This window comes from Pyrus communis, chromosome 4 (assembly GCF_963583255.1).
Source record: "Pyrus communis chromosome 4, drPyrComm1.1, whole genome shotgun sequence".
NCBI classification, from domain to species: domain Eukaryota; kingdom Viridiplantae; phylum Streptophyta; class Magnoliopsida; order Rosales; family Rosaceae; genus Pyrus; species Pyrus communis.
Window position 1 is genome coordinate 3253578 of NC_084806.1, and position 15286 is coordinate 3268863.

General features: G+C 37.9%; 2 protein-coding genes across 2 annotated transcripts; one reads left to right on the top strand and one right to left on the bottom strand.

Moving 5' to 3' along the window:
- Positions 1-209: 209 nt before the first annotated feature.
- Positions 210-4204, top strand: LOC137731696 (uncharacterized). The gene is made up of 5 exons (XM_068470881.1): positions 210-415; positions 1139-2716; positions 3213-3326; positions 3494-3643; positions 3756-4204. Exons 2-5 carry the CDS (start codon positions 1145-1147, stop codon positions 3900-3902), a joined length of 1983 nt encoding a protein of 660 aa, XP_068326982.1. The 5' UTR covers positions 210-415; positions 1139-1144; the 3' UTR covers positions 3903-4204.
- Positions 4205-6398: 2194 nt separating this feature from the next.
- Positions 6399-8552, bottom strand: LOC137730507 (cytochrome P450 CYP749A22-like). Its single transcript, XM_068469496.1, has 5 exons — positions 8273-8552; positions 7966-8189; positions 7589-7818; positions 7085-7463; positions 6399-6827 (listed from the first exon to the last, which is right to left on the bottom strand). The coding sequence occupies exons 1-5, from the start codon at positions 8550-8552 to the stop codon at positions 6399-6401; spliced, it is 1542 nt and encodes a 513-aa protein (XP_068325597.1).
- Between the last annotated feature and the right edge of the window lie 6734 nt (positions 8553-15286).

The window sequence follows — 15286 nt, forward strand, 5'->3', positions numbered from 1 at the left end:
ATCACAAAAGACAAACCACGAAACCGCGCATCCACGCCGCAGCAAAACAACAAACCCCCGGAAACTACGACCCGTGAGCTATAAATTGTGGTGGCGGTTCGTCTGTGACGCTCCATACCTCACGGTTGGTGTAACTTAACAAAACGTTTTAATTTATTTATTATCTAGTTTTTTTTTAAATTTTTTTTTTTCGCCGTTTTCGCCGTTTTCGACTTTTGGTGAATTGGTTTTCGCTCGTCCTTTTCGTGCCAAAACATTTTTGGTTTCAATTTTCAAAACCCTCTCCAAATATTTGACATCGGCAATCCTCCTTGAAAATCTTCCTCTGGAAGCTCTCTCTCTTCACTTCGTTGCCTGCTGTCGTCGTCTTCGTCTACGAAGAGCTAGGGTTTCCCCCTTTTCTTTTCCTTGAAAGGTAAGGTAACTAAGGTTTGATCTTCTGCGTATTTCTGAAATTTTCATTTCTCTATGATTATTACTTCAATTCATCTGTTTTGGTTGCGTTTACTGGTGGATTGATCGATTTCTGCTGATGGGTTTTATTCGATTGGCATCCGAGTGTTTTTAATTCAAGTTAGGGTTCAATCGGTATGCAATTCTCTTCGTCTGTCGTTAAATTGTTGAAATTTGATTTCTTTAGTTCACGTATTTGCTGGAATTTGATATTGCTGTTGTTTTTTTGATTGGGTTTTACGAGAATTCATTGAGTTTGACTGAAAACGAACAGGTTTTTAGGTGCAGGATTTGTGTATTTAGAAACCACGAGTTTAGCATGTGTGGGGTTTAAAGATGAATTCTATGTTTTTGTGACCGGATTCCGTTATAATTATGGGCACAAACACGAACTCACACTAGAAGAAGTTTGTTTCATGAGAATTGGTAATGGCAAAGTGGTCATCGGAGGCTGGTTGTATGTTGTTTGTCTTTAGCTAATTTTTGTTTTCCAACTAAATAAGGTGTAGGGTATGCCAATGATGATATCTAGATACTCTAAAGTAATATTGACATGCGAACGTCTACTCGGGTTATGCTTTTACAGTTCAAGTTCTGTTACAGACATGTATAAGCTGATATATATCTGTGATGACAACTCAACTCTCTGTTATTTTTTGCTCATGTATGCATTCATTTGATGCAGAAGTAGATGAGAAGGAGAGGGCCATCAAGAGAATTTTCTGAACTCAGAAGTTGTTCTGGGAAGAAAACTGTAGAAAGTTGCAGGAATAAAAGGGACGCTGATAAATTTGTGTTCATTGATCTCGAGTGTGAAGATGTCATCGACATCGATTATCTCGAGTCTTTACAGGCGAAGTCACGAGGTTCCAGTACATTGACAAAAGATAGAAAATTTAAGTCAAGTAGTTTCATAAATATAGATGACGATGACGATGGTGATAATGATGAAGATAATTGTGCAAGTCCTGTAATCACCGTTGAGGATGTTGGGGACCTCGATAGTGATGCGACCTCAAGCAAATGTTCTTTTCCTGCTTCTAGCAAGAATTCTGTAACCTCAGATGGTGGTGACTGTCAGGGTGTCCGGGAAAAGGGTTATACGGTAAAAGGGTCAAAGTGCAAGCAAACCCACTCTGGTGAAGCTCCTAGCAGGAATTGTTATGGTTTCGGTTTTGAGTCTGAGAGTTGTTCATCTGATAGTGATTATTCTGATTGCGAGCTAATAGAAGGTTCTTATGGGAAGCTTCACCAATATTGGGAAAAAGTTTCCCAGAAGAGAAAACATGTTGTTCATAATGGCCAGTCTGGTTCAGAAGGTCAAGTAAGTGGTTCTGGATCTCATAGTGATACCCATGCTAATGCTGAAGTAGCAAATAGGACAGCACATGGAGATGTCCCTGTTTGTTCAAGTTCTAAAAATGGAAATTATGAAAAGGAAAACCTTCCAGACTTTACAGGTACTCGTGATGGCCACACTGAGGACAGTTCTTTGGATCCCCAAATGGATGGTTCTTTTGTTGAATCCAATCAGAACGTCACTAAAGAAGATCCTCTTATTTATGAGTGGCAGAGTTTCCAAACTAATGGCATGGCTGGTTTGTGGAATGAAGGAGAACAAAGTCCTGAAGAGCATCCCCTGTGGTCAGAACTAGGCGGTAGACAGTCTAAACATCCAGGGACTTGTTTTATGGATAATGGGCAAAATTTCAGGGATGAAACTAACAACGATCAAAGAAAAGCTACCGTTTTGAAAAAGGACGAATATTTCTGCAAGAATCAACATTCTGGTGAAGGGCCTAGTAACCGTGATAGAGTTGAACTAAGGTGTAAGGATGATGAGTTTCATGATGATCCATCTAGTTCCGAAGAAAAAGACAAAGCAGTTTCTGGTCAACCATTTGACGAAACACAGATGGAAAGTGGGTTTGCTCCTCCTGAAGACAAACTTGGCGCTGTTCATGAAAAAACTTTCTCCCAGGAAAAAGCGAGTGCAACCTTTGAGGAAGTGGCTTTGGGCAACACCTCATGTCATGAAACAAGTAGTAATCAGGGGGGATTTCATTCAGCAAGAGAGAAAGAATTATGTGATCTGAGGGATCAGTTACCTGCTGAAGATGGCTATGTGAGTCCAGTTCGAAGAGATATAGCCATTGTTGAAAGTGATATAATCATTGATCGAGAAAAGCACAAGGAGACTACTGAATACAAGCGAGCAATAGAAGAAGAAATGGCATCCAGGCAGCGAGTCTTACAAATTCAGGTTCTGAACATACCTACATTACCTTTTTTTGTTTTACATTTTTAACAAACTAAATGCTATATCCATTATTTATTTGTTTATTGTGGTCTACGGGAGGCATATTGGGACTATAGGCTACACAACAAGAGTCATCATTATCCCTTCTTCACCACCTGGCTTTTGTGCTATTTTTCTTTTATTTTGTATTTATTGTAGATCATAGTATGATTTGTTACAGGGGTTTTTGAGAAGTTCTGGTAAAAAAATTATATATCTGCCATAATGCAGTATATTTCTACATGTTCATTAATCTCAGTTTGGTGCCCTCCCTTTTATTTGTTTATACCCTTTCTTTCTGAAATTCATATATCTTTATTTCTAGTCCATACACTCTGAAACTTCGAGTCTTTTGTGCATTTCAGTAACTTGGTGTCAGTAGATATTGAACTTGAAAGGTGTTCTGTAGCTTATAGATGGCCACTTGACATGAAATTAGGTATACTTTAATTTTTGCCAGGCAGAAGAAGCACAAAGATTACGCAAGAGGAGAAAGGCGGAAAACATGCGTTTTTTGGATATGCAGAGAAGGCAAAAGCAACGTGTGGAAGAAGTAAGAGAGTCGCAAAAGAAGGTCCGGATTTCGAATATTGAATATTTATCACATTTTATTTTTTACTCCGCATGTTTCTTCTCTTCGTCTTTCGACTCCCCTTTCAAGTTTAAAGGAAACTCTGTCTGGTTTTAAGATCAAGTACAATTGATTGTATATCACTGACTTGTTAATTGTGTCATATACAGGATGAAGAAAATATAAATTTGAAAGACCAACTTCGTGCTGAAGTAAGGAAGGAGCTTAAAAGATTGGAATTGACATGCATAGATATGGCTTCTTTGCTTCGCGGCTTAGGAATACAAGTGGGCGCTGGTTTCCGTCCTTTGCCCAATGAGGTAAGTTAAAATAAGTTACTGAAGATGGTTTAGGATCTTTTGTAGTTTATGGTTTGATGGGTTTCTAATTTGATGCAACAATAACTAATGGAAATGGAAATGGAAATTTCAGGTGCACGCAGCGTATAAACGGGCATTGCTGAAATTTCACCCAGACCGGGCATCAAGAAGTGACATACGCCAGCAAGTTGAAGCCGAGGAAAAGTTTAAGCTTGTATCTCGCATGAAGGAAAAACTTCTACTGACTTCATGTTATTGAATACACAGATAAAAAATTTCATCAAAATTGATCAATTTTCCAATGGCAACAGATGAAGGTTTTTCTTTTGTTTGTTGATGCCTCCACAAAGCTTTCGATTCCTTATTTTGTATCCGTCGTCAATTTTTTCAACTGGATTTTAGTTGGTAACGAAGTTTTATGTTGTAAACCAGTTGTTTTTTAGTAGAAGGTGGCCAGAGAAATTATTGTTTCGAATGTGCAAATGATAACTTGCTTATTCTTCTTGCTCTTGTAATGCCATTTGGTCCTGAATTTTTTCCTTTCTTTGCCCAACCTACGTGAATGGTGAGAAGACGGTTGATTTTCACCTTTTTAATCAAATCGAAATAACAGATATGATTAGACATGAACATGTTGAAAGAGAAAAATAGCGTGTTTATCATTTTCCTACCGATAACTTTTTGAAGGGGCCAACGCCCCGTGGTGATGCGTATAAGCAATCTCTTTCCCATACAAGTCCACCTGGACCTTTTCCTTCCTAAGAATTCTTGGGAAATTGGCAAAACACGATATCATCAAATATCAAGTGTTACAATGATCAGTTTTGCGATATCTTGTTGATATTTGATTGTTATAATTGATGATATTTAGTTGGCGTGTACGATTTTTATTTTAAACTGTTCAATAATTGAAATTTGATTTCTAATCATTTTAGTCAATTATCATCTTCTCGATCCATACCACTTAACAGATTGCTGACTACACATCTCCCTATCACCATGCTCATCTTTCTTCCATCAAAGAATGCTACACGAGAAGCAACATGTGATGTGATATTGTGATTGTGAGATATGAGCAGAATTTTGGAAGGACACGGCTTTCTTTTGTTATTATTGGTGAAACAATGCGGGCTTTCTTAGGTCCCGGTTGGTATCCTTCTTAGATTCAATTTTTTGTTTTTTAAAGTCAACTACTAAGCAATTTTTAGTTAGGTAAGTTACATTTATTATTCATGTACAAATCATTTTCCTCCTTTTTTCTGAAGAAATATCAGCGGTATGAGGAGATTTTTATTAAAGCAAGAAAAGGAAAATTATACTTAGTCCTGACTCAGGGATTTAAATGGGAAATTTAGAAAAATAACCAAATTTTGGACCTTCTATTAAATTATGATCACATTTTTAAGTTTATAATAATTATGACCAATAGTTAATATGAAGTAACTCTTAAAATGAGGTTTTCTAAATAAACAAAAAACCAAAAACAAAATTAAAAGTCACCCGTGAAAATTAAACAAAAGAAAATTCAATATGTTTGGATGAAGTAAATTGACAGAATTTAAATTCACTTCAATTAAAATTCCATCAATTGCAAATTCCATTGTTTGGACATATGTACGTGAGATTATGTATAATATATGATCCAAAAGTAGGTGAAACGAAATAGAAATATGCAAAGCAAGTGGCCCTTAACCACAGTAGTGGAAATATGTTGAGTCTTTGCATGGGGCATGGGACATGGGTTCAAATCCCGTCAATAGCTAATTTAACATCCAATCTAACAAAATCTATCGTTTGACAAAAAAAAATGCAGAAAACTGATTATTTTTTTATTTTTTATTTTTTTTGAACGCCAACGAAAAGCATTACTAGAAGCCTACAGAGAGGCAAACACCAAGAGAACATACAAGTAGTGAAAAGGGTTAGGCCACAAAGACCCCTCCACCAAGTAGAAGTGTCACCCCAAACACCACCACACCCAACTTAATGTGGACATGGCAGACCATCATTATTCAAAACAAAGACCAACGAAGATGGGGGCCGATCGACCCAAACAACATCACTCATCTCCGAAAAACCAACCGACGCAATTTCATGCGCCGCACCATTAGCTGATCTGGGCACCCAAGACCAGCGGCAGAAAACTGATTAATTAAGTTGGACTTCTCATCATCAAGAAAAAAAAGCACTCACTCATTGCAAAGGAGAAGAATAATTGCAGAAAACCCAACAACCCTAACCCAGCTGCTCTTCTCTCTATTTCTCAGCCATGATTCTCCCCATCCATAGTACCCACAACCCCCACCCTGCAGCCCTGAATCTAAAAGCTAGAGGAGCTAAGATGTTGTAGAACATTGCCCCTAGGACCTCTCTAGTCATCAATTTGATTCTCAACTGTTACCATAATTTATTTCGGGTATATTAGTACTTTTCATATCAATTTTTTGTTATAATTGTCAATAATTTAAAATGGTAATTATAATTCTATTTAGCTCCAAAATTTGGTTATTTTTCTAATTTTCCGATATAAACCTTACCGCTCTTAATACAGAAAAGATAAAATACAGAAAATAAGATGGTCTTGAGTATTGAAACTGGGCTTCAAATTATTTTCAGATTGGAATACATAACAATTACAACTAGTCTTAAGTATTAATACTGAGCTTGAAATTAAGCATATTGAATTTTGGAATTTCACATGTTTATTCTTCCGTCTTTGCGCAATCTAAATTCTAAAACACACAATATTACAAGATCAAAGTGAGTGTAGTATAACTTGAACTCCATGCTGTGGGCTAACGGTTAGGCTGTTTATGGGTGAGTGCACATAGCCCGGGGAAAGAGTGAAGGAGTAGCGTTGTAGAATCATAGACAGAGCAATCTTTGCTTCGATGATTGCGAAGTTCATGCCCACACAAGTTCGAGGTCCCATTCCAAAGGGTATGAATGCGACCATGTTATTGTTAGTAGCCTTAGCGACACCTTCTGAGAATCTCTCTGGTTTGAAAAGTTGCGCGTCTTGTCCCCAGAATTCAGGCTCATGGTGAAATGCTAGATTTGGCACCCGCAATTGAACATTAGCGGGAACATTGAGCTGTCCCAGTCTAACTTCCTTTTCCGTTTCCCGTACGAGGTGAATGACAGGAGGATATAACCTTAAAGACTCATTGACGATCATACCCATCTGCAATCATCAAAATGAAGATAAAAATTAAGAAAACTAAAGAAAAAAACTTGAAAACTTTGCGTTTCACCGATAAGGACAAAATGAAGGGTAAAGTGAATAGTACCAGGTTTGATTTTTTAGTGTAAAAATGTGGTTTTTTGTTAAAGTAAATAGTACCGCAGACTTTTCGTTAAAATTTCCTAAAAATTAATCGAGAACAATATTTCTGCTCTACTTTTTTGATAAGTTAGCAATTAACTGTTTGACTTTCTTACTGTTTTAAGCTTGGCAATGCCGTCAGGATTTGGAGTTTGTTTGCCAAACAATTGTAAGACTTCCTTCCTTGCTTCCTCCTGCCAATCTGTATGAAGTGCCAGAAGAAACACAGTCCAAGAAAGCATACCGGTTGCGGTTTCTTGTCCAGCAAAGTAAAAAGTCTTGCACTCGTCAACCAATTCATCCATCGAGATCCTCTCGTTTCCGATGGCATTGTGGTGGGCTTTTAAAAGTAGTCCAAGATAATCACTCCCAAAGCCGTCTCCTTCTCCGGTCATTGCTTTCTTTTCTCTTTTGCTAACCATCCCTGCTATGGAGTCGCGTATTCCTTTCTCAAGCTTATCCGATTTGATCTCATCGCTGGATTTATAAAACTTACTGCAAGTTTGAATGATAGACTAGTCATGAGAAGTGACACATTCATTCCATAATCCTCCATGATTACTGTTAGATGAAGCTAGAGTTCACCCACTCTTTGGGATGTTTTAGTTAGAGGAAGCTACCTGATGCCAGGAAGCCGGAATGTATAAGTATTTTTGAATAATAAGGTCAACTCCGTCAACATTTCAAAAATGTTCTTCCCTTCCAAGTAGCTGCTGCCAAATGCTGTCCTAGAAATCACTTCTGAGGTTAACAACTTAAATTCTTTATTCACCTCAATCTCCTCGCCTTCATGATTTTTCCACCTTTCTAGCATTACCTCAGTGCTGGTTATCATTTCAGGAATCATACTCTACAGTAACACAACATCAGTATGCAAATAGCAAATTTACATTTAATTAAACTAATTTTTCTTATGAACAATCAACACAGCTCCGCTATTATATTAGCATACATTGCAGGAATTATATATAATTAGCTGTAAGAACATAATCATTACTTTTAAGCTCTCTCCATTGAAGGCATGGGTGGCAAGCTTTCTTAATTTTACCCATTTTTCACCTTCTGCCATCGAAACGCCGTCTCCTAACAGTTTTTTCACAAAGTACGGGGGTTTTGGTTTTCGACAAATTCTATCCTTGTTGCTTAGTATTGCTTTGCACGACTCGGGTTCCCCGATGGTCAAGTGAGGTTGAGGACCATACCACTGAAGAAAACTCTTCCCTGTTGCAACAAAATGTTACCAAACTTTTGAACTAATAATTAAGATACTCATATAAATCACCATAGTTTTTTATTTTCCTTACCATAGATGTTAGTCCACAAATGATCATGAGGAAGAACATAAGAAGATATGTCATGAGATGAAGTACTCATGGGCCTGCTCATAGTTTCCTTCGTCATGCTGATAATCTCTTTGCCGTTTCCGTAGATGAGTTTGTACGAAGGACCTTTGATTCCCTGCGAAGCCATCCGCTTCTGTATGCGAGTTGGAGTCCACCATAGTTTGTCAAAGTACTTTACGAGAGCCAAGAGAATTAGAAAGAGCAGAGACAGAAAGCTTGAAACAATGGTTACTCCTACCATACTTTGCCAATTGAGATTACTTACAGACTATCAACTCTTCTACTAAATAACTCAACTGGATAGCACACATCTCTTTATGTAGTCAATTTACAACACCTCCAGTCGTTTCTGAATGCCATTGACAAGAGGCTAGGTTATAATTATAATGCACGAAGCATAACTTATAATGCACGCAGCTCGCATGTTTTGAATAAGGTGTCAACGTATCATATCATTTTTTTCAAGGTTTCAATGTAGCATATCTTTCAAGTCCCAACGATTAATAAAAGGCCTAATTGGATTATTAGTCCTGGTGGTGATAGGGTAGTTGGAAGATAGCCCATACGATAAAAAATAAAATAAAAAAAAAAAAAATTGAAGCCCTTGCGGTGAAGTCTGTTAGAATTTACGCCCAAAATTGAAAATTTCGTTAACTCTCCATTAATTATTAGCATGTGAGCCACACATATTAGGCTAAAACGGAACTCTCCGTTAATTGTTATCACATGGGGCTACATGTGAGGCTAACTTTATCTTTTTAGTCTCACATGTATTTATATGCGAACAATTAACGGAGAGTTGACAAATTTTTTTACCATAAGGGTTATCTTCCAACTACCCTATCACCACAGGGATTAATGATCCAATTAAGTCTAAGTAAAATAAAGGGATTTTACCACTAAAGGTCCCTGAATTTGACCAATCCCATCAAGATGATATCTGAAATTGAAAATCGATCAATATAGTCCTTAAAAACGGGTATCGCAAATTAATGTGATCCTTCCATAACAATTATGTCAAAATTTCCATTACGTGCTGACGTGGCACATAACTGGTTACACAAGTCTAATTATATATTTTAACGAAAAGCTTCGTCGCGAGAAGAATAAAGGTACAAATTTCGTCGCAATATAAAGATTGGGATGAGAAGTCAGTGTTTGAAAAAAAAAAAAAAAACTACTGTGTTGGTGGTGCTTCTCCATAACAGGCCACATCATACTGTCTGTAATGCCTCTTGAATATATCATCCACAAAACTCATCAAATTCGGCTCTGTTTCATCAATAATATACCACTCCTTTTATGCAAAAAAATAATTCAAAATTAAACATTTTAATATATTATATAACAAAAATAATTACTAATGTATTAACACCCACTTACCGCTAAGTCATCCAACATAGACTTATTCAGATCCTTCGGCACCTTCTTCCAAGACGCCCACTTGGCCGTGGGACAGTTGTTCCGCAATACATTCCAAATCTCATGCGCAAGTTTGGCAGGCGACTCCTTCTTCGATCCCCTGAAACTATTCATGTTGATTCACTTGCGCCCGTCATTATTTCCTCTTCTGTCACATATATGTGTAATCTTTACCTTCTTTTACCTAGATCCTTCTTCCTCACACTGAAAAAAGTTGAGGTTCCACCATAAAACCAATTGGTAATATGGGGAGTAGCCCAACCTCTATTATAAGCCATTGCAAGGTTTCTCCTTTCACTAATGTGAGACTCTTTTACCTTCACACTCTTACACGTCCCCTCACGTGTGGTGAATTTTCAAGCCAAACACGTGGACAACACGAATTGGGTGACGTAGAGCACGTGTAGCTGTTGGCCTTCACACGTAGGCCAACTTGCTCTGATACCATGAAGAAAGTTAAGGTTCCATCATAAAACCAATTGGCAATATGGGGAGTAGCCAAACATCTAATAAGCCCTTGCGAGGTTTCTCCTTTCACCAATGTGGGACTTTTACCTTCACATTCTCACACACACCCCTTACTCAGGCCATCAGTGGAATCGGTCATCATACGAACTGGGATATGAGGAGTTTGGGGCAAAAGAAAACGAGGGGAAATAAAGGATTTTGGGAAAAACAATGTGAGTAAAAGGGAGAGAGAACTTGTCAATTTATACAACCATGTGACATTTGCGCGATAAGTATTTCGTTGCGCAAAGGCCACAGTAATTACATTGGTTGAAACGTTCAATTTTTCTTTTCAAAGCACTTTGTGCAATGAAAGGTTCGTTGTGCAAGTTGTCGGCGTCAAAAATTCTTCTTACTCGCCCTTTTCCTTCCCCTTTGCGCAACGTAGGGTTTGTTTCGTCAAGAAAAATTATCTTGCGAGACACAAAATCCTTTGTCACATAAAGTTTTCATCATTTGCACGACGGATTCCTAGTTTTGTTGCGACAGATTCATACTCTCTACACAAACTGATGGCATGGCCGGTTTTTTGAATGAGAACAAAATCCTGAAGATCATCCCTTGTGGTCAGAACTAGGCGGTAAACAGTCTAAACATCCAGAGCCTTGTTTTATGGATAACGGGCAAAATGTCAGGGATGAAACTAACAATGATCAAAGAAAAGCTACTGTTCCGAATAAGGAAGAATCTTTCTGCAAGAACCAACATTCTGGTGAAATGCCTAGTGACCACGATAAAGTTGAACTAAAGGACCAAGATGATGAGTGTCATGATGTGTTGAATCCCACATCAGCTAGAGGGCTAAAAGAAGAAGAGTTTAAATAGAATTATCCCACTGTAACTAACTTTGAAGCGTATTGTGATAGAACTCCACACCTGATAGATTAGGCCGATGGTAATGATTAAGTTGGAGACAGTATAAGTGTTGTTGGAGTGGGACCCTCAGACCGTCAACCTGAAAAATTCATCATGATGATCCGTCAAGTTCTGAGGAAAAAAAGACAAAGCTAGTCAACCATTTGATGAAACATAGATGGATAGCATAGGTGTTTTCCTTCTGAAGAGAAACTTGGCGCTGTTCATGAATAAACTTGCTCCCAGGAAAAAGCAAGTGCAAACTTGGAGGAAGTATCTTTGCGCAACACCTCATGTACATGTGATGGAACGAGTAGTAATCAGGGGGGATTCCATTCAGCAAGAGAGATAATTATGTGATCTGAGGGATTTACCTTCTTAAGATGGCTAAGTGAGTCATGTTCGAAGAGATACAACCATTGTTGAAAATGATATAACCACTAATGGAGAAAAGCACAGGGAAACTGCTGAATACAAGCGAGGAATAGAAGATGGGAAAATTAGAATGCCCTATATCTTTTCTATAATTGTTAGATCAAATATTCATTCTTTTTAAAGATTTGATTAACGTGCTTTGATCAATTGTCACCTCAATAATTTTCTATTTATTTAATTTCCATGTCATTAATTTAAATGCGTTTATATAGAGACATAAGGTAACTTAGCAACTAATTGACACACCCCGACCGAGATCAGGGCGTGCTGGCCGCCACGCGGAGGTGACGTAACCATGTGCACGTGCGGAAGCTAATAAAAAAGTAATATAAAAAGTACGAATAATTAAAAACTAGCATACAAAGTAGTAAAAACAAGTGCTAGCGTAAGTGAGACACAAGTTCAGAGCATAAGCCTACAACAGTCCAAAATAAAGTGATACGACAACAGTACACCCGAAGGTGACCCTACGCTGGTGAGCGTCTGTCAGAAATGCAGGGAAAGCCCTCTGGGAAACCACCAAACCTGCTAGACGACTAGAACCTGGAGGGGCGCAAAACAAAAGCGTGAGTGGGCAAAAACAAAGCTTTTCGAAAACCATTTAGTAAATACATTCTAACCCCTCGCCGTAAAACCTGTATACTTCCCAGAAAGTAAACATATATACGTATGTATAGATATGTCAAACATGCTCAAGAATATGCCATGTCGGAACCTCAGAATGAAATGCAAGTGCTCAGGTATAAATCATAACAATAACATATAACCTGGCAGCCGGAGTCACCTAACGTGACTTGTACGGCTGCATGTAGAGCTCAAATCTCAAACTCAATAACTAAACCTGCCCACGAGTCGGAACCACCTAAAGTGGTCTGTACGACAGGCCTGGGTGTAACATATATATATACGCTCTAGTGCTACGATCACGTGAAGGCTGTGCGAATAATCGCGGGTCACCTACGAGTCGGAACCACCTAATGTGGTCTGTACGACAGGACTGTGCACCTAACTTGGATCCAAGCTGAGCGTGTGGTGCGGGAGGTGAACATCACGTGAAGGACTGTGCCCTACTCTGGGCGGGAGCACTAACACCGGGGGTGCAGGTTATGAGCTCTCTAAGCATCTCAAACCACTACTGAATATAAACATGAATAACACTTACCTGGCACTTACCTGTGCGTCCACAGCACCCAATATGCATATGTATATATAACCAATTGATAATGCAACTAACGATGCATAAACAATGATATTGTAATGCATGGCATATAACTAATAAACATTTAAATCAGTTTTTGGGAAAAATATAGTATATAGGTATATACGGAAAACCAAAAGCCCACTCACTGGTATGTGGAATGGTCGTAGCCCCCCTGCCTCGAGTGACCACGCTCGTCCTCGGGATACGTATCACCTATATGCGAAACAACTACAAAAACGTTAATTTTAAAGCACATAACCAACTTCTCGTAAAAACTTCTCATACATTGCTCAAATTGGACAAATGAATATACCAACGTGCTCTACACAACCTCAGGAACACACCCAAATTTTTAGAAAAATTTTCCACCGCCGCACGCGCCGGCCACGCGCAGGCACGTGCCTGGCACGCTGACGGCGTCAACTGACGCCGTAGGGAATATTCTGTCAGTTCTAATGGATTCCGTCAACGGCGTCAGGAATATTCCGTCTCCTTCCCCGGCGAACCTCCGGCACCGTCGTCGGCGTCGGAAAATCGCGAAAACTTTAAACTTCGATATCTCGTCCGTTTTTCATCCAAATTTCATAATTTTGGCACCAAAATGAAGCCTAGGACTAGGGGAACACAACCAAACAACTTTTAAGGGTTAAAAACCATGGAATCTCACCTGCAAAATCGATCCAACTCCGGCCAACTTCGAACCCAACGATCCCGACGTCCAATTCCTTTAAACGAACTACTCCGAGTCTCCTTGGGACCCCACCAAGCTACCTACAAGCTTCATTTTCCTTAAAACGTGAGAAATCACGTTTGCATGAATAGTACCCAAATCGGACATCGTCGAATCGACGTGAAAACGATGGAGTTCTCACCTGAAAATGGTACGACTGGACTCCCACGAGCTTCACGAGTTCGAATGTGTACTCAGTTCCTTCGATCTGTGGAGATTTAGTGTGCTTGTGTGTGTGTCCGTACGTTTTCGAAGAAAAAGGGAAGGAATGGGGCTCGGGACAATCACAGGGAAAGAGACAGAGGGTTAGGGAGAGTGAAAGTGTGAGTGTGTTGCCCAACACATGCCAACACCACACAAAACAACCAATAAACGTAAAAGAAGCAAACTAGGGGCAAAGTAGTCTTTTCACACGTACGTTTTTGATATTTTCGGGACGGACTGTCACACTAATTGCCTACAACATAGGAATTTAATTTCGTCAATCCCCTTCTACACATTAAATGACATTTTTTTTAATAAAATAAAATAAAAAAATTAATTAACTAATTCCTCATTACCTTATTATCAGTATTTAAAAAAAAAAAAAATCTCTTTCTGTTAAAAATGTCTCAATAAAAAGTCTTCAATACATATTTTTTCACGTATAAATATATAAAAAATATACTTAAAACTTATGGTACATTTGAGAACAAAAGTATTGACTCTTGGTACGTTTAGATTTCAAATGTACCGAGAAACCAAATGTACCAAAAATTCAAATGTACCATAAAATCAAATGTACTCATTGTTATGTAACCCTTTTGGTACGTTTAGATTTCAAATGTACAGATAAACCAAATGTGCCCATTGTCAGGTAACCCTTTTGGTACGTTTAAATTCCAAATGTACCAAAAGACCAAATGAACAAAAAATCACAAATGTACCACAAAACCAAATATCTCTTTCTGATAACCATTTTGGTACATTTACATTCCAAATGTACCGAGAAATACAAAAAATCAAATCCACTATAAAACTAAATCTGTCCATATTATAGGTAACTAGATGTAGCTATATAATCAAACAAATCTTTATTATGTGTTGGGTCTTCTAAATAATAAAATCTGACAATTTTTTATTTATTTATAAATATTCTACTATATTCACAAAAAAAAAAGAAGTAAAATTATAACAAACAATAAAAAAAGAGTGCTGATATTCTCACTCCGGTGTCTTATTTTCCCACCCACCATTTAATGAAAATGTTAATAACATATTTATCCTTTTAAAAGAAGACTCTCAAACCCCTATTTAATTAAGTACTAAAATTTTGAAAAAACAAAAATAATTTAAAATAATAAATAAATAATGGTGGGTGGGGTGTGATATCTTTGGTGGAAAGAGGTTGGGAAAGATTTGGGTTAGAATCGACGCAAAGGTTGGAGGAAGGAATGGGCGTCTGCTAGATGAAGGCGAGAAACTTCAATGGAGGAAAAAGAGACTTAGGTATGAGATCTGCGGTTTTGACAAAAAATGAGGAAGAAGAGTAGTTTAGGGATTCGAGGTCTCTACAGGGCGGCGATAGGTGTGAAGGAGATGATGAATGTCCAAGTCTTAGGTCTTGCATTTTCTTTTATTTCTTTCTATTTTTATTTATTTATAATATTATTTAAAGATATATTAGAGTTATTTAAAAAAATATATTAGGGTTATTTTGGAAATAATGGTGGGTGGAAAAATAACATTTTACTATTTTAATTTTTTTATGGTGGGTGGGATTATCATGTGGGTGGGAAAATAAGACATTGGGGTGGATCTAGTAGCACTCTAAAAAAATGCATAG

Bases quoted from the DNA above. Each gene is read 5' to 3' on its own strand.
- LOC137730507 (XM_068469496.1), bottom strand. From the start codon at position 8,552: ATGGTAGGAGTAACCATTGTTTCAAGCTTTCTGTCTCTGCTCTTTCTA. The intron at 7,819-7,965 runs GTAATGATTATG...GTGTTACTGTAG, and splicing joins TCAATGGAGAGAGCTTAAAA to AGTATGATTCCTGAAATGAT. The intron at 7,464-7,588 runs GTAGCTTCCTCT...TCAAACTTGCAG, and splicing joins TTCCGGCTTCCTGGCATCAG to TAAGTTTTATAAATCCAGCG.
- LOC137731696 (XM_068470881.1), top strand. From the start codon at position 1,145: ATGAGAAGGAGAGGGCCATCAAGAGAATTTTCTGAACTCAGAAGTTGT. The intron at 2,717-3,212 runs GTTCTGAACATA...AATTTTTGCCAG, and splicing joins AGCGAGTCTTACAAATTCAG to GCAGAAGAAGCACAAAGATT. The intron at 3,644-3,755 runs GTAAGTTAAAAT...TGGAAATTTCAG, and splicing joins TCCGTCCTTTGCCCAATGAG to GTGCACGCAGCGTATAAACG.